The sequence below is a fragment of the Mya arenaria genome, chromosome 6 (genome assembly GCF_026914265.1).
Source record: "Mya arenaria isolate MELC-2E11 chromosome 6, ASM2691426v1".
NCBI classification, from domain to species: Eukaryota; Metazoa; Mollusca; class Bivalvia; order Myida; family Myidae; genus Mya; species Mya arenaria.
The window spans coordinates 74,761,066-74,788,585 of record NC_069127.1 but is presented as its reverse complement, the minus strand read 5'-3'; the positions used below and the strand labels follow the sequence as shown (position 1 = coordinate 74,788,585).

Sequence of the window (27,520 nt, the reverse complement as noted above, 5' to 3'; positions counted from 1 at the left end):
TAAAGCGATATTGCAGCCTGCTTAAGGTTTGATTACTTGTAGAATACTATATTGTTAACCATGGTTTTTGGTTGGTAATTGCCTCAGTGAGAAGAAAAATACACAAATACAAACACCACAAACAGTCGACACACTTATTAAAATTGCTTTACTGAAAAATGAAGGGATACCCGCATTAAAACGGTCAGTGAAACAAGAATTTACTAGAGCCCGATTTTGCTGAAGGCTTGACTGGTCGTCCCAACGTTTAAAAAAATAAAAGCGTCATCAGAGCACGCATCAACTTGAATAAAGTAAACAGCAATAACATTTACACTGATAACTAAGTCTCAAGTACACGAAGACCGGATACAAACATCACCTATAAACGAATGCATCATTCCGGAGCAACAGTTCAGTACTAGCTCTTAAGAGGTACGATAACGTGTTTCGAAGGCAACTAACAAACATAGCTCGCCTAAACCAGGTTTAAAATTGTGTCTTCAATTAGTCTAATAATGAAAATATATCTTCAAAATCTAGCCGGAAAACACAATGAATATATGAATTAATTGGAACAGCATTATTTTCAAAACTTCTTTGAGTAATTCTCCGTGTGACTTTCACCAGATGTAAACTATCGGTACAGGTGTTAAACCTGTTCACGGCAGCACGCATTAATTAAAATTACTGCAACACATTGTGTCTTTAAACGGTAAAAGTAATTTCACCTTTCTTTCATCCATAACTCTGTTTAAGTCCTTTCAAAAGCTTTGATATTGTCAATTTTGCCTATCCAACTGTTATTATTTTACTTTATTGATTTGGGGAAGAAAGAATAGAATTTAGAAATACACGTGTTCTTATATTGTATTACCCAAATTAACGACAAACTAAAATTATAACGGTTACACATCACTATTGTCTAAACGGAGGGCAACCCCAGATTGCCCATTTACACAACACAACGTCTACTTGTATTTTATTCTTATTATAGAACTGAACTGTTTTATATCTCTCTTTCTGGAAGCGTTTTATTGTGCACAACTTGAATTAACTTTTTTTCTTGCAGTTAAGGATAAGAACAAACGTATCGGCACTATTTTCTGGCTGTATGAAGTATTGACGCTCGTTTCTACAGTCGTTGGGCCAAGTTCTGTGATATTAGTGGTATCAGGTAATACAATAACCAATGAAGCATAAAAATGGTTAACAACTGTGACTGCATTTTGAAAAGCATTATTCTTTATCATCAGTATTGTTCCGTACATTCTGTTTGTTTATTTCTAGGAGGGTTGGTCTACGCCTGGGGTGTCTCTACAACATGGAGCACTATTATTCAGATACTTCTCATCGTGATTTACGCAGTTGTTTCCTTGCGAGCATCCCAGACTACCCAAATGATCGTAAACATTTGTATTATAACTAGATTCTTAAAGAATATAAAACACTCGATACGCAGTGTATGCACATGGTATACATTAAAATGTTGTTCTGATTTGTCACGCAGTATTGTTCTGGGCTTAACACTTCAACTTTTAAAAGTTTAATATATTTTTTAGTCATAGCCATTTGTAAGGGTTCACATTTTATCCTTTACTTTATGTGTTGATAAATCACGGGTTACGAAGGAATGCAAACATCGGTTTGAATCCAAACGCAATCCGACAATATAAATAGTTTTTACTAATATTTTCAAATATTTATATTTGCATTGTCTTTTGAATAGGGGAGACACTATGTTCATAGTGTATAAAATGGAAGGGATCGGGACGTCATTGTTAATTTTTTTTATTTAAAATGAATCACTTTTTTCGTTTTGGATTCAATTATTTCAACTTATTCCAATTATAGCCTAACTGTTTTGCTCTCAAACATACCTTGACATTGACAATCGGAAACAAGTATTATGTTTGCTTTTGAATGCATCAAAGAAACCCATACCAATTGACAGAAAAATCGAGATATTTATGTTCTTGCCCTTCAAACCAAATTTGTAGGGAGGCGATCATTTTTTTCGCTGATCACTTAAATGCAAGACCAAGCAAGGAGACAAAGGTTGAATAATATTTTGTAATTTTTAAACGGCCAAATAGACATGATGCTATTGGGTCTCCATTAAATAATGTTTTCTCATGTTCTTGTGTGATTGCTAAATTTTCAATTGTCAATAACAAGTTTAAACCTAAATGAACTTCTGCTTGCTGACCGTTCCGAGGCGGTTTACCCAATTTCATTAATACATTTGAAGTATTCCTTTGTCGTTTTGTGAAGTATTGTGTGTCTCTCGTTTAGGTTTTTCTGCTAGACCCTAACCATTTTTAAGCCTTCGTTTATGTTTGAATGCTTGGCTTGTCCCTGCAGTCTCCATTTTTGTATTAATTTAATAAAGAATATAATAGGCGGCAAGGGAATAGCTTATTCTCGCACAAATATTTCAAGTTATGATTACACAGTACAAAAACCTGCTTTTATTTTAAATAAACAAACGGTTTTTTTCAGATGGCAAATTTCTTGACGTACCTCTACTCTGTAACTATATGTGCAGTTATGGTGGGAATACTGATAGAGGTTGTTCAAGATGTTATCGGGACAAATACGGATGGTAAGGAATTATGCCTTTCCTTTTACCATTATTTCTTTGAATTCATCAGTACAAATTCAATTTCGATTTCGATTTACAGTAAATAATAATGATTTATGGTATGTAACTCAATAATTAAATTTTAGACATACGATATACGTCTATATTGTCCGTCTATGTTATGTTGTGGCGCTGTAAGTATTTCGTTTATTTTCTGTTCATTCTATGCAATCTGCCTCTAAACCGAGTGTGTGGATGCGTCTTACATATGTGTGTGGTTTGTTTGTAGGTTTATGTTTTTGATTCAGTGTCTTTGGGCGCTTTACATTGTGTCACTAAACAGAGCTTATAATTGAAGTGTTGTCCACTGTGTTTGTTCCTGTAGTTTGTATTGTAACATTGTGTGGCTCCTGGGTTTGTAAATGTAGATTCCATTATTTTATTTATTATGATTGCTGGGATTTTTTTATTTCTTTCAGTGATTGACAGACGATTCTGTTTATCTACTTCCACTTTGTACTTGTTTATCATGGTAGGATTGTTCCTACTAACAGGGATTATGCATTTATGGAAGGAATTCCGGTATCTCCTTTATGGATTTTGCTACTTTCTAGCAATCCCAGCTGGCTACTTGGTGCTCATGGTTTACAGTCTCTGTAACATCACCGACCGTTCGTGGGGTAAACTTAATTACCGTTTAAATAGAAGCATTTATGTATATTGAAATGTTTAAATATTGCTCAACTTTGCCGTGAACATTGTTTAAAAAAACACCCTACACAAAATGTATCCGTAACTATGATAATGGTAATTTCACAAAATTGAGAAGAAATACATGACACTGAGGTCAAGACGGAATAAGGCTACAAACAACCAAGTTACACAGTTCCACAGACAATGATTTTTCCAAATGTTACACTGAAAACTATACTTTTTTGCAATACAGTGTAAAATGATGTTAAGCTCTATGCAAAAAGACAACCCGTTTCTTCTCTTTCACTCAACTTTAATAAAATATTGATACTTGAACGCAAGAACTCTTTTTTCTGTATTGGATTAATTATCCGGATCAACGGAGAGGTCAACGGGGAACAGATAACTAGTTAGTCAGTTAAATAGTCTAGGAGAGTGAAGCATTATTTCTTGAAATGTGCGTGAAAACTGTTTTATGGTGACATTTGAAGCGAGAACTAATTAATTAGCGTTCTAAATATTGCCACAAGACAAGGTTTCCATGATGCTACAGACGACAGTCTTCAACAAGGGAGGTAATCTAAATGTGGCGACCATTAAAAAGGAGTTCCATAAGGGAATTTTATCTTCGCCCGTAGGCAAGATAGAAATTTCTAGCATGATTAAATTATTGGATATACTTATCTGAGGTGGGAGAATTATATTTCTTTCATGCTATTTGATGATATATGGAGTTTAGTCCATGCAATCACAACAGTGAAAATCTGTTTAATATTATCATTGTAAAATAATGACTTGAAGTATCAACTTTTAGAACTACTATTAAAATCAAGGGAAGTTACTTCCCCTTGATCAAAACTAAAATCATCACTTTTGAACCAGTAAATGTTGCTAAAAATAATAAAGTTTTTTTGAAAGCAAACTTAACCTACCGTTTATGAGAAATAATATAGAAATCTTTTTTTTTTCAAACGTTGTCTTGAACTTGAAGCTGAACCTTCCAACATTTGCTATCGTTCAAAATACATTACATAGGAACTCAACTCATCGAACATGAAGTCGAAGGTCTATTTTCCTCCAAATATCTTTTTAAACTGTATGACTTTGTAGTACGAACTTCCAAGGGAATTCACAAACTGATTTATTATTTACCCCACCCGCCAAAAATATTGTCATTGTGAACTGCGGGATTGATGTCATTATCGGGGATATGAACGCAATTGGGCTGGTCAAAGTGAGTGGAGTCCGAAGGCGTACTTTGACCAGCCAAATTCGCAAACGTAAGCTGCAGTATCCAAGCATGATAAGTATACATATATCTGTTGTATACGCAGTGTAAATACGTTTTATGAATAAATAAATTGATTATATGACAAGTATCGATTTATTCCATAAATCTTTAAATGACTTAAAACATTTGTAATAGAATATTAGAACGTTGGTCACGTAATAGTCTAGGCACTAAGACTTTAATACGTCTTATATAAAGTGAGTCCATTGAATTTGTGTATACATGCTTAATTACTTCTTGAAAATGTTCTATCATTGATATATCTTAACTTCAAATACATTTGAACAGTTAAGTGAAAAATGTTACAACACTTTTTTCATTTCACACCTGTAGGAACAAGGGAAAGCGCCACGAAAAATAATGGATCAAATAAGACTGAGAATGAGTCATCGTGTTCTGGAATGCTGCAAGAGCTATGTAGATGTCCTTGTGTGTAAGTTAAAAAAATAATCAATCATTTTTATGAACGTAAATTAATACGACAACTAAAACAACAACATGATACAACGCTTTTAATTAGTGTTAGAGCAACAAACGTCAATTAAAAAAATATATCAACGTTGAACACATTTTTACACACGAAGTGAATAGTCGTTAACAACTTTTATCTTACATATAGTAAGTCAATTATCATTAACTCTGCCTTGAGAGAAGAACTAGTCAAGCTCAATGTATACTGTTTAAAATAATAATTCGATATATCTATAGGTTCTGACCAATAGAAATAGAGCAATGTTATATTATTACACATGTGTTATACAGAAAAAATTCGTGATGATACGGAATAGTTTTCACGTTGGTTAAGGTAGTTCGCGATGAGTATTGCTTCCGCAACTGGTGGGCATAACAAGTATAACAATGTAAGATAGCCATAGCCACCTTTATTTTGTATTTATTTCAAAAGTCTTTATGTTACTTCGGGCGCAAAACATTCTCGACAGCACCATCACTAGAGCACCAGCTCCATCATGTTTCCTTTTAAAGAAGTGCTTATTAGTTGTGTTGTATAACGGTGTAAGTACTAAACATAACAGTTAAATTCGCATATGTACAAATGTTCTGACGGTGTGTGTAAGCAACAGATTGTACTTTAAATGCAAGCAGATCTCAAAATATGCACAAATTCGATATGTGAAAAATGCTCCTGGCACCAAAGTTCGCATTATATTGAAACGAAAGCGTTGTCAACCTGCAGCATAAGTATTCTTACACGGTACCACATTCTCCGATTTTCGATATATGTCCGTTTAATAAAAATATCAAATAAAATATAAATCATACTACGTTTGTAGAAGTTAACATAAGGCACAGCTGCACCACGGATGTGTCGACAGCACATTTCCTTTGCAACACTGATAAATGGTGGAGCTGGCGTTTATTGGCCATGAAAGTAAAATAGTCGATATATCTATTTAAGCTTGCAAACAAGAACAGAGAGGGAAATAATTAAGGTAGTCGATGGTGTATCCCAGACAGACCCTGCAGAGCTCAGCGGTAATCCAACACTCTTTATATGCCTTAAATTACTAAAAGATCATGTTTATTTTTTAAACATTAGAATACAATAAGCCGAACAAATTGAGGAATTAGGCCATAAATTTATTTGGTTTTATCATTCAATTATTCTTTCTCAAGTGTGTTTATCATATACCATTACTTATGCCCGTCCCAAGTATAATGATACTTTTTTAATTTTAATTTATCGTTTAGCACAAGTAAAAGTATTTCTCTCAGGATTCACGCGAAAACATATACATAAAAACATGGAAATAATGTTGTTTTATATTCAGTTAAACTATGCATGTCGTTTATTCATGTAAAGCCTATATAATTATATTCTGTATACAAATACAATTATATATCATTTGATGACGTGTGTTTTCATCAACAAACTCAAATACACCTTAAAGTAATGTAAGTCACCGACAGTATTATAATCGCATCCGGGAATTTATAAATATTATTCTTTCGTTGTATTTGACTTTGATATGCTTCAAAATGTTAGTTCCTTTTTCCATAAATGTTTGGATAACTTTGAGCGCAGTACCGGTTTTCTTCATACTATTCCACTGTACACCGATGTGGAGCTATTGTTTAAATGCTTTCGAAATAGTCCGTCTTTCGGTAGAATTTTGGCCATGAACAATGGGTTCATTGATTTTAAAGTCTCATTATGTTTAGTGATGTTAACTTGTTTATTTGTATGAATATCCAAATGACCTCTCTTAACCTTTTTGACCTTTTTTAACTCATAGAATGATAAAAAAATGTATTTTTGGTTTACACAGTTTTCCCGGTAGAGAGCCCATGCCGGTAAAGTCAAGAAAAAAAATAATATCTGAACCGCTAGTCGACGAGGACATTGATACTTTAATGGTGATATTTGAACATATTGATCATACAATGATAACATCACGTGATTATATTAATCAACCAATTATGCAACAACAAAGCCGTTGATGTTGAATAATATAAAACTTCAAACTCTTTATTTGAGCAAATATCAACATATGCTAAAGGGTTCCAGCTTTTAGTATCTTAGTTTTAACATTCCTTATGACTTTAGTAAGTTTGGAATTTCGTTGGTATTTCCCATACTATTTTTTTAATAACTATGTACCATGCAACATGAAGACCTCAGGAATTTATCAATCATTATATGAGTTTCTATCATAGTTATACAATCGGCTTATTTTTCTCTCTGATTATTTCATCCTGGTGGTAGTCAGGCATTAAACAAATTAAATTCTTATTTGAAGCTGAAATACAACTTAGACGACTAATACATTATTATTTAATTTTTATCAGATAACTCACTACGATCCCAGCAATCACCAATATCACCAAGTTCACAAGACTCACAGGAAGCACAAGGATCCCAGCAATCACCAAGTTCACAAGACTCACAGGAAGCACAAGGATCCCAGCAATCACCAAGTTCACAAGACTCACAGGAAGCACAAGGATCCCAGCAATCACCAAGTTCACAAGACTCTCAGGAAGCACAAGGATCCCAGCAATCACCAATATCACCAAGTTCACAAGACTCACAGGAAGCACAAGGATCCCAGCAATCACCAATATCACCAAGTTCACAAGACTCACAGGAAGCACAAGGATCCCAGCAATCACAAAGTTCATCAAATTCACAGAAAGGTAAAAGCGAAGGTATACCAATCAGTTAAAATATATAGTCGAGGTTGATCAAAATAAATTGGGTTGCGCTGAATAGATTCACCACTGTCTACACATATGAAATAAATTATCCTGTTTTTTGAAGCAGTTGGCTTGTTTTATGCCTGCGAAATGTTTATGCTTATCGAATCAAAGTTTTAGCTCAACATGATGGTAATGTTATGCATAACACAACGCTAGTTTAGCGATAGTGCATTCAAATTCAGACCAGCTAAATCAGTGTGTGTATACCATGTGATAAATTACGTGATATATGCTACGTCGGAAGGCAACATTTTCCTAAAATAAAGACTTAAATCAAAGATAACTTTTCTTTAACTACATCAATTTAAATAAAACAAAGGGCAGTCTATTACGCTTACAGAGCCCCGCCTTCGTGTTATTACAGAAGTTTGATAAGGTGATTAGTTTCATCAAACACTTCGACAAACCTTTTTCCAAAATATTTTTTTAACAGTGCTCCGTCAGACGGGCGTATTGAGAAAAGTTTTGTCGAAGTGTTTTAAAAAACTAAACTTCCAATCAAACTCTGGTAAAAGACCGAAGGCGGGGCTCTGTAAGCGGCGTAGACTGCGCTATATTTTATTTAAAATGATAAAAAATAGAGAAGTTATCTTGGTTTAAAGTCGTAATCCGAAGCAAAATTATTGCCTTCCGACGTAGCATTTATGACTCAATTTATTACGTTGTATACACACCCTGTAAATGAAATACAGGCTTTATTAAAACCTGATAATATAAACGTTCAAGGCGACTGCCTGACTGTACATTTTAGCTGTTTTATGAATTTGTTTCTTTAAATAGAGGCGCTCTAATTCAGGAAGGATATTTAGAAGTTAATCTTGTAGTAGCGTAACTTTAAGCAGATGTAACATGAAACAAAATAAGTAATCTTTAAAAAGGTATGAAAGGAAAATGACAAATTATGTATTTACTGTCCGTATCAAATATACCTGTTACTATAGCCGGTAAACCGTCTTCCGCAGGTTCTCTCTGTAACTGTATCTATTCAGACCGGAAAAACATATTATATTACTTAATAAACTCGAATCTGTATACTTTAAACAACAGCGAGGTATACCAACAATGTAATATATTTTACTTTTCTATAACAATCCATTTATAAGGAACGACTCATAGGGAGGCACCCAGACTAAGGCAAATTTGAACAAATTATTTGATAATCTCAACCTGCTGGCTTAGACATGTACCAGATATATTATCTCGGAGCCTTCCGATGTAGCACAGCATATTACAGAAGTTCATATTCTATCGAATTTCTTATGAAATCCTCTTGTGACCAAATTGTCGTTTATTAAGCGCGAAGTTTTAAACTAACAAGCGTCACCTACAGGTGTGTTTTCTTCTCAGTGTCTGAAACGAAATGCAGTAAACTAAACTTATATTCATGAAACCGTCTAATGACGGTCAAGATTCTGACAAACTGTGGTGGATTGAGCAACTGACAAAGGGATGATGAACGAAGTACTGTATGATGCTCCCATCTACCCGGGATACATGCTCGTCGTAAGCAATCTATTCATCATGCTCAGAAAAGACAGGGATGTTTATTGTCGTAAACATGTCATATATAAACAGTTTCTTGACAAAATATAATAAATATGAGCATATATATAAATGGTCAGTATTGTCACAACGATGTATGACATAAATACAAAGAAAGAGAAAGGAATAAGTAATAAGTTAAATTAAAGAACATACAAAAAATGAGATTCATATCAAAATCAAATTTTGAGATAAATAATAAATAGAGTTATAAAATATTATGGGAGGCTATTTACAAATGTCATAATACTTGGAAGATCTAAACAATGTTGTTTATATTAGAATTTCTTAACAGAAATGCTTGATTTATACATTTACCTAAGCAAATAAGTTTGCTTACGTTTTTTGATAACATAGTTAGATAAACTTGTATACACTTGGGTATCTAATATTAAATGATTTACTCATTTTTATGAGGTTGTTATAAACAAAGCACAGTCATTATGATAAAATGATATTCGCCTTCTAAATTATTAGAAATACAAACAGTACAATAACGTTGAGCGCAATCTATTCTATTTCGGCCTGTTTCTATATGAAGTTTATGAGATGACAATCTTAGCTTAGACAAAGACATTCTTAGTGTCTATGGTAAAACATCTAGGTAAAGTTCAACTTAAAATGTTCCTTAATATGTTCATAGAGTATTACTATCGCCTATCCCTTCATACCATGATTACTTGAAAACATCGAGCACTCTATACTTAAACATAATATGACAGTTCTTCAAATCAACTGAGTTTGGATTAAACCACACATATGAGAAACCATACATATCTAACATAGATTTTACCTTATTGGCCCAGTCGTTACGATAGTCAGGACTTCCTAACATGTCACTATCTAATTCTTTCGTGATAATGCAGTTGGAAGAAATAGTTTTACACCAACATTTTATAATCCTAGTATATCTATCGAAGTATATAGGGTATCTACCTATAACACCATACACGGCCAACAACAAATATAAATTTACAAAATTTAAGGTGAATACGCTCGATCTCATTCGATTTTTAAAATTCTCCACATCTCAGACCCATAACTCAACGTGGCCAAAACGCGTTAAATAATTGACAAAGAACGCCCTAGAGGCTAAAAAATGTAATGCTTTGTTTAATTTATAAGTACATAAGAAGCCTTAAGGCCTTTCCATGCTATGGATTCTTGGGCTAAAACAAAATACCCGGTATAGTTAAAACTGTTCAAAGGTAATTAACATCATCAACTGTTTCAAGATATTTATTGTCATATGTCCTTATTTCAGTTTTACGTAAAATGCCCCTTTTCCGAAATAACATCATATTTGTCCTTTCTATATTAACTACTAGTCTCCATTTCAAAAGTCAAACATGCAACAAATGAAAAACTTTGTAAATCATCAACAGTATTGCCCAAAACTATCATATTGTCGGCAAATAACATCAGTATAACAGTGATATTATCTACGGTAAGTCCGCTAATATAGGATTATCATCTAAAAATAGCTGAAGATCATCGACGAAAAGGGCAAATAAAACCGGGAATATTATACTGCTTCCCCTTGTTGAAAGGCTTAGTTTAAGGAAGGTTTGGCATGATGATCCCCTGCTTTGCATCCCCTGTTAAATGCACTGGTGTCACAGTAGGGGCCAATTTCCGGTGTTTTTGTTTATTGGCTCAGGGCCATAAAAGGTCGACTATTTCTATAATAAAGCTTGAACTGCACAGCAGGATACTTTGTTCCGAGATCTGATGCACAAGGCAATAAAGATTAAGATCAATACACAGAACTTGTGTACTCTACACAGTTTTAGGGAGGGGGTCACTTGTAGGAGGCTTAAACTAGGCCGTTAAGGCCGACAGCACAATCAAAGAAATCTGACAACGAGCTACATTTTTACACATGATTTCACATTGAAATACATATTTTTAACAATTCTAAGCATTTTCCCATCAACTCCTGTTCTGTAAAGCTTTAGTCAGTAGCTATGTAAACTAACACTGTCAAAAGTACAATATGTTCTTATCATGTAACAGTTTTTGCACAATTGAATTTAATAAAAATGTTTAATTAAAATAGCACCTGTTGTAGATCGACCCCTTCGAAATCCAAATTGAGAATCGCTCAGTATATTATTACTTTTTGCCCAGTCAGTTACTCTTTTATTTGATATTCCGGTAAAAATCTTTGCAAACAGCTCACTTATGTAAGTCGACGGTAATTACTTGGGTTGCTCGAGTTGTTCTTTTTATATACAGGAACAATAATGTATTGTGACCACTCCAATGGAATATGTTCCGAATTAAATAAATCAACTAGATGATACGACAAAAAATCAACTGCCTCGATAAAATACAATTGGTTACAGTCAAACCTGTATTAAGTGGCCACCCTTGGGAAATGACCAAAGTGGCTGCTTAAGACAGGTGGCCACTTAATCCAGGTTTGACATTTCCGCCACTTTAGCTTTATTCAGAGATGGAGTATGTATCTTAACCACCACCTCACACCACAATCAATAACATCTGTTTCAATATTATTGAAGAAGGTTGAATACAAATACATGTGTATAGATAAAAAACTTTATTTCAAATTTATAAATAAAATACATAGATAAATGTTGATACAAGGCATAAACAAAACACACCACATATCAGTCTACACATTTACACAACTACATGTACATACACATTTTAGTTCACTTTTTAAAGTAGTCCGTATATTAAATAAATGTTGATGCATAGCATTAACAAAATACACCACAGATCAGTCTACACATTTACACAACTACATGTGCATACACATTTCCCGTAATTTTACTCTGTCTTTTTGCCTTTGGGTTTCCATTGCTTTCATATTCCTCCACAATTTCATGCTTACGTTTAAGTAAGAAATTGATTTGAGTCCGTCCACAGTTAAAATCCTTGGCAACATTCTTGCACTACGGAAGTTTTCTAATAACTTTACACACTCGACACGTTCTTTTAGAGTCAAACACTTTCGATAAGTTACCAAACGCTGAACCCCACTACCTTTTTTATTTACTAGGAAGTAATAGGATTATTTAGTTCCTTAATATTATTATAATAATTAATATTTTCAAAATCATAATTATTGCTAAAAAAAACCTACTTCTGATTTTGATTTTGCGATTATAAGAAATAAGTGTTAACATCATCGATCGAAACATAGCTGATTGTACTATTTTTGATCTTTTTAAATAGTTTCCAAAAATCACGTGGCTTAAAATGTTTCAATTTCCTTTATTTTACTGTTCGTAGTCTCTTCGTTTACGCTTAACTAATCGCTTGTAGGCTGTTTTATATTCAACCATAATTGATTTGTTATTATCATTCTCTTCACATTTACAAACATATTAAATTAAGCAATTTTGTACAACAATTTGGCCTTTCGGCACGCTTTGTCAAACCACTCGGACTGTTACATCATAGCTCAGGATGGGTATTTTACTCACGCATGCTTATTCATCACCTAACACCTTACTTGGCGAGGATTTCACTTAATTAGGGTTGAAATTTGCAGTATGTCCACATAAAAAGATGTAGCATTTATTGCTAGCAAATACTTTCTCAAAGGGAATGAAAATATTTTGACGAATGTAAATATTTTTTTACCGTATTTCATATTTATAATTATTTTTCTGAAAAACGTAAAGAAATTCTCCGCCATTTTCCATCGAAAACAACCTCGGATGTTTATGGACTGTTTACAATATCAGAATTTTTTACATTTAACTACGATGCAATTAGATCGCGATGTAAATTTAAATAAGCAGTTCAACCTAATGACTTTACTCTTAAGGGTCTTAATTATATGTGCAATAATACCCTTCACTTGAAATAAATTTGAACTTAGAAATACAAACTCCACGTACGCTAAAGTTTATTAATATTATTGACGTCGCGTGCCGTCAGTTTGCAGGGGCGGATCCAGGAATCAACGTTAGAGGGGGCGTAGCTTAGGGGCGCAACCTTTTGACATGCACCCCTCCCTCTGAACCGAAAGTGTATGGCATAAACTGTTTGCATATGGATTGGGGGTTAAGCAATCAAGAAAAATTAACAATTTGTAGTTGGAAATGATGCATTATGGGCGTATTTTATTATTTTTTTATCTCCTAAATTGACATAAAAAGTAAACTTTGACGATTTTAGAGGGGGCGCGCGCCGGATGCGCCCCCCTCTAAATCCGCTAGTGGTTTGGAATAAGTCTCAATGGTGTACCATGGAGGGCCACGTGATCAAAATGGACCAGCAATATTATTATTGTAAAATAAAACTATAAAATATGTTTAATAAAAAACAACCTTTATAAAGAAACAATCGTATAAACTGATAAAAGAAAAGGTAAACACCAAAATCCCCAAAAACGATCATCTCGTACCGTTATAACACACCTTTGGGCACATTAAATGGGTTTTTAAGAACTCGTCCTAAAACTCTAGGCTACGGTTTTTTAAACCTTGGTTTACGAACCGTAGGACCCGATTCATCAAAGCTCAGGAAAAAAAACGTTTCGAAGGAGGATTTTCTTTTTAAAATAATCTGATTTTTAATAAATGGATAAACCAGAAAAGTCAATGACAATTCATTACATATAACACTATCAATTATATCATGTAGGAACTGAACGTAACCCAACATTTAAAAAGGCTCACACGATAACCCGTTAAGTTTCAGTTAAGATATTTCCGGTTTGAGTATACCAACAAGAAAAGAATTGTGGTGAAAGGGGTCGGTGGAATTACCGGAAAACAGAATAACTGGAAAACTCTTTAATGTTTATAAATATTTTTTATATAAAAAAAGGTATGTGAAACGGTTGGGTTCATATTATATTTTGTTGGAGGAGTGTATAACATAAACAACATGGTAACATTCTAACACAGTGGTAGGTGCTGATATAGGCCTTATCCAAAACAAGGTAGTCTTCCTTGATAAACAGTGGCCGGGCAGAGGTTTTGGGGTTACAAGTGGGTAGGGATTGACCTAATTATGTATGAAACCATGCTTTTGTACTCTTCTCTTTCTGATAATATCAGCAAAATATAGTAGTATTTACATTACATGATAAATATGATACCTCTCTTAGTAACACCTCTCAAAGATATTTCCTATTCAGCTATATTAAGTTAAACATGTTTACCAACGACACATCAATGTACTATGCTGTACAAATGATTTCGGCACTCGTGAAAATATTTTTTTTTCTATGACACTCGTAAAATAAAATACGACCTTACACTGAAATAAACAAATATCCTCTATTTCTTTCATGCTTTCCGATGAAAAATGGAGTTAAGTAAGTGAAATAACAATACTTTTACAGTGAAAATATCAGTTTCATATTGTCACATATTTCATAACACCCTGTCAAGAATGGGGGCTGCCATATCGAATTGTCATATCCAATGTAATTCGCGTTCACAAACGTAAGCTGCAGTATCCGAGCATGATGATTATACATATATCTGTTTTATACGCAAAGTATTGAACATTAAGTTCATAAATACGTTTTATGAATAAATAAATTTATTATATGACAAGTATCGTTTTATTCCACAAATCTGTAAATGACTTAACATATTTGTAAAAGAACATTAGAACGTTGGTCACATAGTCTAGGCACTAAGACTTTCATACGTCTTAGATATATCGAGTCCATTAAATTTTTGTATATATACTTAATTACTTCTTGAAAATCTTCACTGTTATAATTGTTATATCTTTTCTTCGAATACATTTGAACAGTTAAGTGAAAAATGTTACAACTCTTTTTCATTTTACATCTGTAGGAACACCTGAGAATGAATCATCGTGTTCTGGAATGCTGCAAAAGCTATGTAGATGGCCTTGTGTGTAAGTTAAAATAATAAACATTTTTATGAAACGTAAATTTATACGTCAACTAATACAACAACGTAAAACATCGCTTTTAATTAGTGTTAGAGCAACAAACTTCAATTAAAAAAAAATATATCAACGTTAAACACATTTTTACACACGAAGTGAATAGTCGTTAACAACTTTTATCTTACATATAGTAAGTCAATTATCATTAACTCTGCCTTGAGAGAAGAACTAGACAAGCTCAATGTATACTGTTTAACATAATAATTCGATATATCTATATGTTCTGACCAATAGAAATAGAGCAATGTTATATTATTACACATGTGTTATACAGAAAAATTCGTGATGATACGGAATAGTTTTCACCAGCTCCACCATGTTTCCTTTTAAAGAAGTGCTTATTAGTTGTGTTGTGTTCCGGTGTAAGTACTAAACATAACAGTTAAATTCGCATGTGTACAAATGTTCTGACGGTATGTTTAAGCAACAGAGTGTACTTTAAATGCAAACAGATCTCAAAAAATGCACAAGTTCGATGAGGGAAAAATGCTCCTTGCACCATAGTTCGCATAATATTGAAACGAAAGCGTTGTCAACCTGCAGCATAAGTATTCTTACACGGTACCACATTCTCCGATTTTCGATATATGTCCGTTTAATAAAATAATCAAATAAAATATAAATCATACTACGTTTGTAGAAGTTAACTTAAGGCACAGCTGCACCACGAATGTGTCGACAGCACATTTTCTTTGCACCACTGTTAAATGGTGGAGCTGGCGTTTAGTGGCCATGAAAGTAAAATAGTCGATATATATATCTATATATATTTAAGCTGGCGAACAAGAACAGAGAGAGAAACAATTAAGTTAGTCGATGGTGAATTCCGGCCAGACTCTGCAGAGCTCAGCGGTAACACTCTTTATATGCCTTAAATTACTAAAAGATCATTTTTATTTTTTAAACATTATAATACAATAAGCCGAGCAAATTGAGGAACTAGGCCATAAATTTATTTGGTTTTATTATTCAATATTTCTTTCTCAATCATATACTATTACTTATGCCCGTCCCAAGTATAATGATACTTTTTTCAATTTTTATTTATCGTTTAGCACAAGTGAAAGTTTATTTCTCATAATTCACACCTAAATAAATACATAAAACATGGAAATAATGTTGTTTTATATTCAGTCAAACTATGCATGTTGTTTATTCATATAAAGCCTATATATATTCTGTATACAAATACAGTTGTATGTCATTTCATGACGTGGGTTTTCACCAACAAATTCAAATACACCTTAAAGTTTTGTAAGTCACCGACAGTATTATAATCGCATCCGGAAATTTATAAATATTTTTCTTTCGTTGTATTTGACTTTGATATGCTTTAAAATGTTAATTCCTGTTTCGATACATGTTTGGATAACTTTGAGCGCCATACCGTTTTTCTTCATACTATTCCACTATACACCCGAGGTGGGGTTATTGCTTAAATGTTTTCGAAATAGTCCGTCTTTTGGTTGCATTTTGGCCATGAACAATGGGTTTATTGATTTAAAAGTTTCATTATGTTTTAGTGATGTTAATGTATTTATTTGTATGAATATACAAATGAACTTCTTTAACTCCTAGAATGATGAAAAAATGTATTTATCGCAAAAACAAAATGCAACAAAACCGAAAGCAAATCTAAATTTAGCGCGCACTTTGCAAATCATGTGACTTTCTGTATGTCTGCTTTATATACTAATGATTTGCATTTTTTAACTAAGAAGTTTTTGTTTTACATAGTTTTCCCGGTAGAGAGCCCATGCCGGTAAAGTCAAGAAAAAATAGAAAAAAAAATACCTGAACCACCAGTCGACGAGGACATTGATACTTTTATGGTGATATTTGGACATATTGATTATACAGTGATAACATCACGTGATTATATCAATCAACCAATCATGACACAACAAAGCTGTTGATGCTGATTAATATGAACTTCAAAAGAAATGTTTGAGCAAATATCAACATTTGCTGAAGGGTTCCAGTTTTTAGTATCTTAGTTTTAACACTCCTTATAATTATGAAGGTGCATTTTACAAAACATGATCTGCTATTTTTTCTTAACAACATTGATACTATGATCCGCCCTCTTTTCTGCCTCATCAGCATATACATGTAGTAAGTTTGGAATTTCGTTGGTATTTCCCATAATGTACCATGCACCATGAAGACCTCAGGAATTTATCAATCATTACATGAGATTCTATCATAGTTATACAATCGGCTTATTTTTCTCTCTGATTATTTCATCCTGGTGGCAGTCAGGCATTAAACCAATTAAGCCTTATTTGAAGCTGAAATACAACTTAGACGACTAATGCATAATTATTTACTTTTTATCAGCTAACTCACTACGATCCCAGCAATCACCAATATCACCAAGTTCACAAGACTCACAGGAAGCACAAGGACCCCAGGAATCACCAAGTTCGCAAGGTAGATCAAAATAGATTGGGTTGTGCTGAAATTATCCTGTTTTTTTAAGCAATTGGCTTGTTTTATGTCTGTGTATTGTTAATGCTTATCGAATCAAAGTTTTAGCTCAACATGATGGTAATGTTATGCATAACACAACGCTAGTTTAGCGATCGTGCATTCAAATTCAGACAAGCTAAATGAAATACAGGCTTTATTAAAAACTGATAATATAAGCGTTAATGGCGACTGCCTGACTGTACATTTTAGCTTTTTATGTATTTGTTTCCTTAAATAGAGACGCTCGACTTCTGGAAGGATCTCCAACCACGTATACAGCCAGAAAAAGATACGTCCAACATTCAAGGTAGTGAAATGTTTAAATATTTAGAAGTAAATCTTATAGTAGCGTAACTTTTAGCAGATGTAACATGAAACAAAATAAGTAATCTTTAAAAAGGTATGAAAGGAAAATGACAAATTATGTATTTACTCTCCGGATCAAATCTACGATACTCCGATACTATAGCCGGTAAGCCGTCTTCCGCAGGTTCTCTCTGGAACTGTATCTATTCAGACCGGAAAAAACAGATTGTATTACTTAATAAACGTAGTAATGTATGAGGTTCCCAGCTACCGCGATACATGCTCGTCGTAATCAATCTATTCATCATGCTCAGAAAAGACAGAGATGTTTATTGTCGTATACATGTCATATATAAACAGTTTTTTGACAAAATATAATAAATATGAGCATATATATAAATAGTCAGTATGGTTACAACGATACATGACATAAATACAAAGAAAAGAGAAAGGAATAATTAATAAGTTAAATTAAAGAACATACAAGAAGGTATCAAAAACTGAGATTCATATCAAAATCAAACTTTGAGATATATAATAAATAGAGTAATAAAATGTAATTGAAGGCTATTTACAAATGTCATAATACTTGGAAGATCTAAACAATGTTGTTTATATTAGAATTTCTTAACAGAAATGCTTGATTTATAAATTTACTTAAGCAAATTAGTATGCTTACGTCTTTTGATAGTAGATAAACTTGTACATACTTGGGTTTCTAATATAAAATGATTTACTCATTTTTTCTGAGGTTGTTAGATACAGAACACATTATGATAAAATGATATTCGCCTTCTAAATTATTATAATTACAAACAGTACAATAACGTTGAGCTCAATCTATTCTATTTCGGCGATATCGGTCTGTTTCTATATGAAGTTTATGAGATGACAATCTTAGCCTAGACAAAGACATTTTTAGTGTCTTTTGTAAAACATCTAGGTAAAGTGTAATTTTAAAATGTTAATTAATATGTTCATATAGTACTACTATTGCGTATCCCTTCATACCATGATTGCTTAAACACATCGAACACTCTATTCTTAAACATAATATGAATGTGTTTTGTTTTTTTAATTAACTGAGTGGATTTAACCACAAATATGAGAAACCATACATATCTAACAAAGATTTTACCTTATTGGCCAGTTGCTACGATAGTCAGGACTTCCTAACATGTCACTATCTAATTCTTTCGTGGTAATGCAGTTGGTAGAAACAGTTTTACACCAACATTTTATAATCCTAGTATATCTATCCAAGTATAGAGGGTATCTTCCTATTTCACCATAAACGACCATGTTGCATGAACTCGTTTTAACACCAAATATAAATTTACAAAATTTAAGGTGAATACGCTCGATCTCTTTCGATTTTTAAAATTCTCCACATCTCAGACCCATGACTCAACGTGGCCAAAACGCGTTAAATAATTGACAAAGAACGCCCTAGAGGCTAAAAAATGTAATGCTTTGTTTAATTTATAAGTGAATAAAAAGCCTTAAGACCTTTCCATGCTATGGATTCTTGGGCTAAAACAAAATACCCGGTATAGTTAAAACTTTTCAAAGGTAATTAACATCATCAGCTGTTTCAAGATATATATTGTCATATGTCCCTATTTTCCCATCAACTCCTGTTCTGTAAAGCTTTAATCTGAAGCTATGTAAACTAACACTTTCAAAAGTACAATAGGTTCTTATCATGTAACAGTGTTTGCACAATCGAATTTAATAAAAAAAAATGTTTAATTAAAATAGCAACTGTTGTAGACCGACCCCTTCGAAATCCAAATCGCTCAGTATATTATTATTTTCTGCCCAGCCAGTTACTCTTTTATTTGATATTCCGGTAAAAATCTTTGCAAACAGCTTACTAATGTAAGTCGACGGTAATTAGTTGGGTTGCTCGAGTTGTTCTTTTTGTATACAGGAGCAATAATGCTTTGAGACCACTCCAATGGAATAAACATTCCAATGTTCCGAATTAAGAATAGCATTAAATAAATCAACTAGATGAGACAACAGAATATCAACTGTCTCGATAAAATACTTATTTAACAATTGGTCATTACCAAACGCTGAACCCCTCTGGAGTGATTTAAGTACTTTTTTTATATCCTCATAAGTAATAGGATTATTTAGTTCCTCGAATCTACAATTGATATTCAAAAATCATGATTATTGCTAAAAAAAACTACTTCTGTTTTTCATTTTGCGATGATAAAAATAATTGTTGAAATCATCGATCGAAACATTGCTGATTGTACAATGTTTAATCTTTTTAAACAGTTTTCAAAAATCACGTGGCTTAGAATGTCTCAACCTATCAATTCCCTTTATTTTACTGTTTTCGTAGACTCTTCGTTTGCGCTTAACTAATCGCTTGTGTAGGCTATTTTATATTCAGTCATAATCGATCTGTTATTATAATTTTCTTCACAGTTAAAGACATATTAAGCATTTGTGTATAACAAGTTAGCTTTTCGGCACGCTTTGTCAAACCACTCGGACTTTTTAAAACGACTATTTCGTGGTCAATTTGAGTTATTAACACGGCTATTAGGAACATAAATGGTCGGCAACGTCACATTTTTAACATCTTAGCTCAGGATGGCTATTTTACTCACTCATGCTTATTCACCTTACTTTGACGAGGATTACTCTTAATTAGGGTTGACATTTGCAGTATGTCCACATGAAAAGGTGAAGCATTTATTGCTTGAAAATAATTTCTCAAAGGGAATGAAAATAGTATGACGAATGTAAATATTTTTTTCCGTATTCCATATTTATAATTATTTCTCACAAATGAGTTCTAAATAACTTAAAGAAATTCTCCGCCATTTTCCATCGAAAAGAGCCTCGGATGTTTATGGACTGTTTACAATGTCAGAATTGGTTACATTTAACTACGATGCAATTAGATCGCGATGTAAATTCAAATTAACAGTTCAACCTAATGTCTTTACTCTTAGGGAATTTAATTATATGTGCAATAATACACTTCACTTGGAATAAATTTGAACTTAGTAATACGAATTACACGTTAACACGTTACAGTTCATTAATAGTATTGACTTTGCGTGGCGTCAGTTTGGATTAGGTCTCAATGTTGTACCACTGAGGGTCACGTGATCAAAATGGACCAGCAACATTATAATTGTAAAATAAAACTAAAAAAATATGTTTAATAAAAAACAACCTTTATAAACAAACATGTATATACTAATATTGGATATATAAAAAAATGTATCTTGTATATTTGTGAATAACTTGAAGGTAAATCTAATTGATTTTAAATAATATTTACTCAAAAAGAGATACATAGATATGTATACATACATTTGTGTAAATTTTTGTTTTATTATAAATAGACATTACGATCCAGTGGCGGGTCTTGGTAGAGATCCCTCAAACATGGCCAGTACCCTAACAATTGTTGTCAGTTGGTCAAAGGTCAAGGTCATGGTACATTAAGCTGAAAATCCGATTTTTATAATAACTGAAAAATGCTTATTTCCACGTACCTCAAACTTGGTGTGCTGATTTCATGCATATGCTTCCTTTTAGTCACGTTTCAAAAACATTCGCAACGTCTTTGATGGTTTGCATCAAAATAAGTCTCGTGAAACCTGGTTATTAGAATGACGCACGTCGTTGTTCTTGCGGGCGGGCGGGCGGCCGGGCGGCGTCAAGTTCACCTATGAAACTGAATAACTTTAGTAAGGATTGACATATCTTGACCAAACTTGATCTATAGAAAGAGTTTATGGGTACTTTTCATGGAATTGCGTTAAGGTCCTAGGATTAAGGTCAAGGTCACTGTTACTAACAGTAGAAAAACGGTTAAAACTGAATAACTTTAGTTAGGGTTGACATATCTTGACCAAACTTGGTCTATAGGAAGAGTTTATGGATACCTTTCAATGGATTGCATTTGGGGTCCCTAGGGTCAATGTCACTGTTACTAAAATTAGAAAAACAGACACAGGCTGAAGTTCTGTCGATCATTAAAAACCTGGTTTCGTCGCATTGCGGCGTTTCTTGTTATTTATTTAATGAACTTCTTGTACTTATGCTCCGGCATACATCCCAGGTTGTTTTCGATGAAATGTCTGGTTTATCCGATTGATGATTTCCGATTCAAGTACTATCTCAAATTCAAAATTTATGCGGTCAGCCAGACATTACATATTTTAAGTTGTTCTTTTTATAAATCTATTATTAAAACTGCGGGTTCCTTTAACATGGAATATCCGTTATAATCTAGGTTTTCTCAATACGGTTGAAATGAAAAACTTACAATGTGCAATAGATATTGTTCGTGAAGTATTTGGAGCAATTTTAAAATGAGATTGTTTTCATTTATACTTGCAAGTTCGCGTATTGTGACTTTGTTAAAAACAATGCAGTATTCACAAATGAAAATTAGGCCGTTAATGCCAAACGACCTGTTTGACATGAAAATGCTATGAACCTGGCAGATTTTCATAGTCAATGTACGTCAATTGGATGCTGGTTCACAATCTGCTTAATGACGGATACTCGCAACAAAATAATAGTAATCGATCAGAATAAAATCATTTTTAAGGCAGATACAATAACACTTTAAGGTTATATCCGTACAATATTCCTGTGAATAACATCACCCCCCCCCCCCCCTCACCCTCTTCCCGACTGCACTAAGTACAAAAACGTATGTCAAAACTCAAACAAACTTCGAGTCGAATCTTGGCGGCTTTTTACATTGCGAGTGGGCCATCCTATGAAATTTCTTGCAAAACATTTTAAGATTGGGCTGTGTGTTTCTGAGAAGAACGCTTTTGATGGATTTCATTCCAGCCCAAAATGGCAATTAGTGCATCTACTATTTGCGATGTCAATGAAAGAGTATTTTGCCGCAATAGGGGATAACGGGCGAAGGAACGACTGCGGATCATAGTCGGACGGATCGATGCAACACATCGATGCTTCCATAATAAAGCGCATCCGCAGGCAGTTTCTATATACTTTGATATCCATGATTCAGTTCCTCACCTAGATTAAATCGGCGTTTCACACTTGTACATATTGTTTAAGATCCAGTCATCAGAATAGTGCATTCGAACAGTTAAAATATAATTAAGTGTATGCTTTGTATAACATTTAGGAAACCTAGTCTCTCTGCGGAACACGTGGCTGTTGTTGTTCAGTATTTCAAACTCGCTGTGGATGATCCTCATCATTACCATGGCAAACAACGCACAACTTCTCAAGGTGGTCGGAAGCAACCCCATAGGTATACAAATCTATTGATTGTTTAGGACATGCTCAAGATTGAAGTGAGTTTCATCACCTGGAAAACTGGCCATCTGATTAAAGAAAACAGACATGAATCATTCATATCGATACAACAATAACACAAGCATACATAATGTTGGTACAAAAATACCAATTTGTTGCTATTGTTGTTGTTTTGATATACAAATAATACAATGCAAACTACAGGAACAATCCCGGTAGCCAATTATTAATGAATGCCTTGTTAGGAGGCACACTGAATACTGAACGAGAGGCACACGCACAGTCACATCACAACAAACACAGACTACACATGCATTAAAATATAGGATTCGCGTTAGGAGAAAACCTGCTTTAAATGACATTTTTTACGAAAATATTTTTTTACATATTTGGGACAAGTAATTATTTCTGAGCTTAACCATATGAGATTTATTCGTATGTGCCTATGTTTTCATACACAAAAACGCATTCAAATGAGCCAACCGTATAGCACTTCCCTGAACGTTCTCTGTTCTACAACGTCACGTTTACGGCGTTAGATGTTCGGATTTTTTTTCTTTTAATCAGGCAGAAAAAAACAACAAATTAAAATGTTGATCTACGTTACTATCGTAAAACAATTGCACATTCAGTTGAAGTTCGATACATGTCAGTATGACGTCACTTGGGTTGCTAGGCAACTGTAGTTGTTCTTATTTACTAAAGTGTCGTATTCCAACGGCATGCGTAGTTTTTAAGTGTTTAATTTAAAAAAAAAATCAAACAAGATTCACAAGCAATATTCTTTTATTTACAACAAAAGATTGTGATCACGGGTGACAGTCAATATAATATATTACATTTGACACCAAAGTGCAAGCATACATCTAAACATGAACGATATATAATAATCGTGTACGTGGTGTACCTACAATTATTTCGAAGTTAATTTTCTATCAATATTTTGCATGTAATGCGTGTCTTCAAAAGCATTGTTTAACGACTATTGACAACACATGGAACATTAAATTATGCATGTGCGTGAAGTTAGCACCACAACACCGCAACACCACGGTGATATCACCCCAACCACGGTGCTAGCACCGAATCACCGAAAATTTTACCAAAGCATATTTATAAGAGTTATTTTAGTATAGCACAGGAGTTGCTCTCGGTCAAGGCATAGGTAACTGAACTTCGATTTTGGGCAATCTGCGGAATTTCGGTCGCATAATGTGACAATAAGCCCCGTGTTATTCAACTATTTATAGCTGATATACCTTAAAATGAGAAAAAGGACCACTCTCACATATACCACAGTGTAGCCTAGGCCTCAACCTAAGTCATGGCATAGGTCAATTGCCTACGATTTTAGGCAGGCTCTTGGTGTTTGATATCTTTAGGCTTATACCCTAAGAATTTTCCATCAATATTTGTTGCTATGATACCTTAAAATGAGAAAGGGGACCACTGACACCTATTCAACAGTGTAGCCTAGGCTTAAACCTAGGTCATGGCATAGGTCAATGGGCTGCGATTTTGGCAAGCTCTGTGTGTTTGATACTTTTAGGCTAATACCCTAGGAATTTTCGACCAAAATTTCAATTATGTGTAGGGGTGATACCTTAAAATGAGAAAGGGGACCACTGACACCTATACCAAAGTGTAGCCTATGCATAACCCTAGGCTATGACAGAGGTCACTGGTCTGCGATTTTAGGCAGGGTCTCTTTTTATACATTAAGGCTTATACCCTAGGAATGTTCCATCAAAATTTCAATTATGTGTAGTGGTGAAACCTTAAATTGAGAAAGGGGACCACTGACACCTATACCACAGTGTAGCCTTATCCTCAACCTAGGTCATGGCATAGGTCAATGGGCTGCGATTTTAGGCAGGCTCTTGGTTTTTGATACTTTTAAGATTATACCAAAAAAATTGTACATCAAATTTTCAATATTTGTTGCGATGATACCTTAAAAATGAGAAAGGGGACCACTGACACCTACACCACAGTGTTGCCTGGGTCTCACCCTAGGTCATGGCATAGGTCAATGGGCTGCTATTTTAGGTAGGCTCTGGGTTTTTAATTCTTTTAGGCTTATACCCAAAGAATTTTACATCAAATTTTCAATATTTGTTGCGGTGATACCTTAAAAATGAGAAAGGGGACCACTATCACGTAACCCTGAGAGAAAACTAGGCATAAACCTAGGTCATGACATAGGTCAATGGGCTGCGATTTTAGGCAGGGTCCCTGTTTTTGATACTTTTAGGCTTATACCCTAGGAATTTTCCATCAAAATTTCAATTATGTGTAGCGGTGATACCTTAAAAATGAGAAAGAGGGCTACTGACACCTATACCACAGTGTAGCCTAGGCCTCAACCTAAGTTAAAGCATAGGTCAATGGGCTGCGTTTTTTCGCAGGCTCTGTGTTTTTAATACTTTTAGGGTTATACCCAAATAATTTTTGCATCAAGTTTTGAATATTTGTTGCGGTGATACCTTAAAAATGAGAAAAGGGACCACTGACACCCATACCACAAAGTAGTCTAGGCCTCGGATATGGCATAGGTCAATAGGCTGCGATTTTAGGCAAGCTTTGGGTGTTTGATACTTTTAGGCTAATACCCTAGGAATTTTCGATCAAAATTTCAATTATGTGTAGGGGTGATACCTAAAAAATGAGAAAGGGGACCACTCTCACTTATACCAGAGGGTAGCCTAGGCATCAACCTAGGTCATGGCATAGGTCAATGGGCTGCGATTTTAGGCAGGGTTTCTGTTTTTGGTACTTTTAGGTTAATACACTAGGAATTTTCCATCAAAATTTCAATTATGTGTAGCGGTGATACCTTAAAAATGAGACTGGGGACCAGTGACACTTATACCACAATGTAGCCTAGGCCTTAACCTAGGTCATGGCATAGGTCAATGGGCTGCGATTTTAGGCAGGGTTTCTGTTTTTGATACTTTTAGGCTTATACCCTAGGAATTTTCCATCAAAATTTTAATATTTCTTCCGGTGATACCTTAATTTTTTTAAGGTTTATCAGCTATAAATAGTTGAATAACATATTGTCACATTATGCGACCGAAATTCCGCAGACTGCCCAAAATCGCAGTTCAGTGACCTATGCCTTGACCGAGAGCAACTCCTGTGCTATACTAATATAACACTTATAAATATACTTTGTTTAAATTTCCGGTGATTCGGTGTTAGCACCGTGGTTGGGGTGATATCACCGCGGTGCTGCGGTGATGCGGTGCTGCGGTGCTAACTTCACGCACATTGCTAAACCGATCGATATACAGTATAAAAACACCACGCGTCGGTAACTTCCCTTTACAAAAACACGTAAACTAGCGTAGAACAATTATAATCGATTCATTTCGGCCTTTTAAAAAATATTTACGTGAAACAAATCTGGACAGCGATCAAAATGTTGGTGCGGGCGCACAAAAAAAAATATTTATTTTTTTACATTTTCAAAAAAATAGGAGCGGTAAATCCGCGGAACGAAACATCAATTTTAGTGTGGCCTTATTACTGGTATGCAGTTTATCGGAGTAATATTAAAACATACCTACTTAGGGTTTATATGTTCTTAACTTCATTACAGCTATGTTACTATTTATTTATGTTTATTATGCAATAAATTTAAGTGACACTCTTAATCAAAATCAATACATACACATGTAAAACAAACATAAATTTTAAATGATAAACCTTTAACTACTTACTCAATAATGCATTTATGGCCAACATTTATTACTAAAATCAAGTTTGTAATCCTGTATTGAATAGCTGAAAGCGCAAACATATTAATTGATTGGTGAGTGCTAAAATATTAACTGTGGTCTACTATCGTCTCATAAAGGAGAAATAGCACGTTTTCTGCACCTTTATTTCCAATTTAACTCGGTATCCTTTGTACGAACCATTGTTTTCGACATTTATTCATTCTTGTTGGTATATTGAAACAATTGCATTAATTGTAGTAAATCTTACTTGGGAGTAAGAGTACATCTTTTAATATAAACTATATCCTACGCCATCCTGCAAAACTGTATTGGTTTACCATTTCAGGTCTTTTTGTACTGACGATATTTCTGATAGTGCTGACTCTTCAGTTCCTAGCCATGCTTCGTCATCGAATAGGCACGTTTGTACACTTCATCGCGCGGAAGAATAGGGCCCTAGACGGCTCGACGACACGGAAGAATAAAACCCCACACGACTCAATAGTTTAA

The 27,520-nt window shown here is 34.0% G+C and overlaps 1 protein-coding gene across 1 annotated transcript; it reads left to right on the top strand.

Annotated features, from left to right (window-relative positions):
* The first annotated feature begins 60 nt into the window (after positions 1-60).
* Positions 61-27,520, top strand: LOC128238036 (chitin synthase-like). The gene is made up of 14 exons (XM_052953603.1): positions 61-70; positions 1,052-1,156; positions 1,270-1,385; positions 2,482-2,584; positions 3,043-3,243; positions 4,881-4,980; positions 5,965-6,041; positions 7,356-7,703; positions 15,104-15,167; positions 15,997-16,073; positions 17,562-17,654; positions 17,932-18,000; positions 23,152-23,280; positions 27,357-27,520. The coding sequence occupies exons 1-14, from the start codon at positions 61-63 to the stop codon at positions 27,518-27,520; spliced, it is 1,656 nt and encodes a 551-aa protein (XP_052809563.1).

Excerpts from the sequence above, each read along its gene's own strand:
- LOC128238036 (XM_052953603.1), top strand. Across the intron at positions 4,981-5,964 it reads CTATGTAGATGTCCTTGTGT|CTTGCAAACAAGAACAGAGA; the intron begins GTAAGTTAAAAA and ends TATCTATTTAAG. Across the intron at positions 6,042-7,355 it reads AGACCCTGCAGAGCTCAGCG|ATAACTCACTACGATCCCAG; the intron begins GTAATCCAACAC and ends AATTTTTATCAG.